General features: G+C 65.8%; 2 protein-coding genes across 2 annotated transcripts in view; both read right to left on the reverse strand.

Annotated features, from left to right (window-relative positions):
• SSH3 (slingshot protein phosphatase 3) overlaps nucleotides 1-482 on the reverse strand; it is a gene marked incomplete at its 3' end in the record, with an annotated part of 6,999 nt that extends 6,517 nt beyond the window's left edge. Inside the window, exon 1 of the mRNA XM_029963258.1 lies at nucleotides 460-482. Within this exon, the coding sequence (XP_029819118.1) occupies nucleotides 460-482 (23 nt within the window). The remainder of the gene's footprint in view (nucleotides 1-459) is intronic.
• Nucleotides 7-1,707, reverse strand: part of ANKRD13D (ankyrin repeat domain 13D) — a 7,555-nt gene continuing 5,854 nt past the window's right edge. Inside the window, exons 12-13 of the mRNA XM_029963259.1 lie at nucleotides 1,490-1,582; nucleotides 7-794 (exon numbers count right to left, since the gene is read on the reverse strand). Coding sequence (XP_029819119.1) covers nucleotides 554-794; nucleotides 1,490-1,582 — 334 coding nt within the window. The 3' untranslated portion in view covers nucleotides 7-553. The remainder of the gene's footprint in view (nucleotides 795-1,489; nucleotides 1,583-1,707) is intronic.

Raw genomic sequence — 1,707 nt, forward strand, 5'->3', positions numbered from 1 at the left:
GGGCTCCCCTGCTCCCCCCACTGCCCCGAGGGATGAGGCCTGGGGGTCCCCCAGCAGCCCCCCCACTGGAGTGCCTTTAAATAGGGGTCACCCACATCCCTCGGGGCCGTCCTGCCCCCCAGGGGATCAAGGTACAACACTAAAGAGGAGGGAGGTCCCAGGGGAGGGAGTCCTGGAAGTTGGGGTGTTCCTGGGGTGGGGGTCCCCAGGTGAGGATCCCTGGGCTGAGGTTTGAGCCTGGTGGGAGAGGAGCCCTGGAATGGGGGTCCTGGGGGTAGGAGGATCCCTGGATCAAATCCCCCCGTGCGGGGGCTGTGCCCACATCAGGGGGTCCCCATCACGGGGGGGCCACCCCGGCAGGGCTATGCCCAAACTAGGGTGTCCCAGTGCAGGACAGTGCCCACGCTGAGGTGTCCCCTGGGTCGGGTGTCCCTGTCCCTGCAAGGGGTGTGTCCCCACATGGGACATCCGTGTCCCTGCATGGCGTGACCCCACGTGGGACATCCCTGTCCCGGTGCGGGACATTCCTGTCCTGGTACAGAGTGTCCCGGCGCTACTTTTCGGTGAGGGAGAGGCGCAGGATGCGCTGGAGCTCCTCGTCCTCCTCACGCCGCCGTCGCTCCCGCTCCTCCTGCTCCCGCTCCGAGAGGGCCATGGCCAGGCGCAGCTGCTCCGCGAAGGTGCCGTACCCAGGGGGGGCCGGGGGGCTCCCACCACCCGCACCGGGGGGGCTCCCAGCGGCCGGGGGGTCGGTGCTGGGCCTGGCCTGCAGCAGCATGCTCTCCTGCAGGGCCCTGCCAGGGGGACAGCAGGCGTGGCCATGTCCCCTTTGTGGAGGCCACACCCCCTTTGTGGAGGCCACACCCCCTTTGTGGAGGCCACACCCCCTCTGACACACCTGTGCCCCACCCACCCCAGGTGGCCACAACCTGCTTCGCAATGCCAAAATGGGCTGGAGAGACACACACCCCACATGCTCCACCCACACCCATCACTAGCCCCACCCTCTATGGCCACACCCTTTTGACAGTAAGATGCTCCTCCCCTCTTTGTGGCCCCCCAAACCTTGACACTGTTAAGCCCTGTCCCTCTAAGCCACACCTCATGGCCCTGCCCCTCTCCCACCAACTTTTTAAGCCTCTTTAGGCCACACCCCTCTACCCCACCCTGACACCTTTAAGGCTCACCCCCTAAGCCATACCCTCAGAGCCCCTTCCCTACCCAATCTGACACCTTTAAGCCCTTCCCCTTTAGGCCACATCCCTATGGCCACACCCCCTCCCTTCTTCTCAATTGGACACACATAAGCCCCTCCCCTCTAGGCCACACCCATGTGGCCCCTCCTCTCCCCAATTTCACACCTTGAAGCCCCACCCCTCTAAACCACACCCCATGGCCCCTCCCCTGCCCCACCCTAACACTTTTGGGCCCCTCCCTCACACCAGGTGAGGTGGGTGTGGCACCCCACACCCCACGGGTAGAGCCCCACCTTTCCAGCTGCAGGTCCTCGTCGTAGGGCGGCGGCTCCGCGCCTGGGCGGGTGTTGGTCAGCGCCTCCCAGATGGTCACCTGTGGGGTGGGGCTGCAGGTGAGTGGGTGTGGCCAAGTGAGGGGGTGTGGCCAGGTGAGTGGGTGTGGTGAGGTGAGGGGGGCATGGCCGCACCTGGTCGGTTTCGGTGCCAGCGTCCAGCAGGCTCTGCTGGATGG

Source organism: Manacus vitellinus, unplaced genomic scaffold, assembly GCF_001715985.3.
Source record: "Manacus vitellinus isolate BGI_N305 unplaced genomic scaffold, ASM171598v3 scaffold_57_pilon, whole genome shotgun sequence".
Lineage (NCBI taxonomy): Eukaryota > Metazoa > Chordata > Aves > Passeriformes > Pipridae > Manacus > Manacus vitellinus.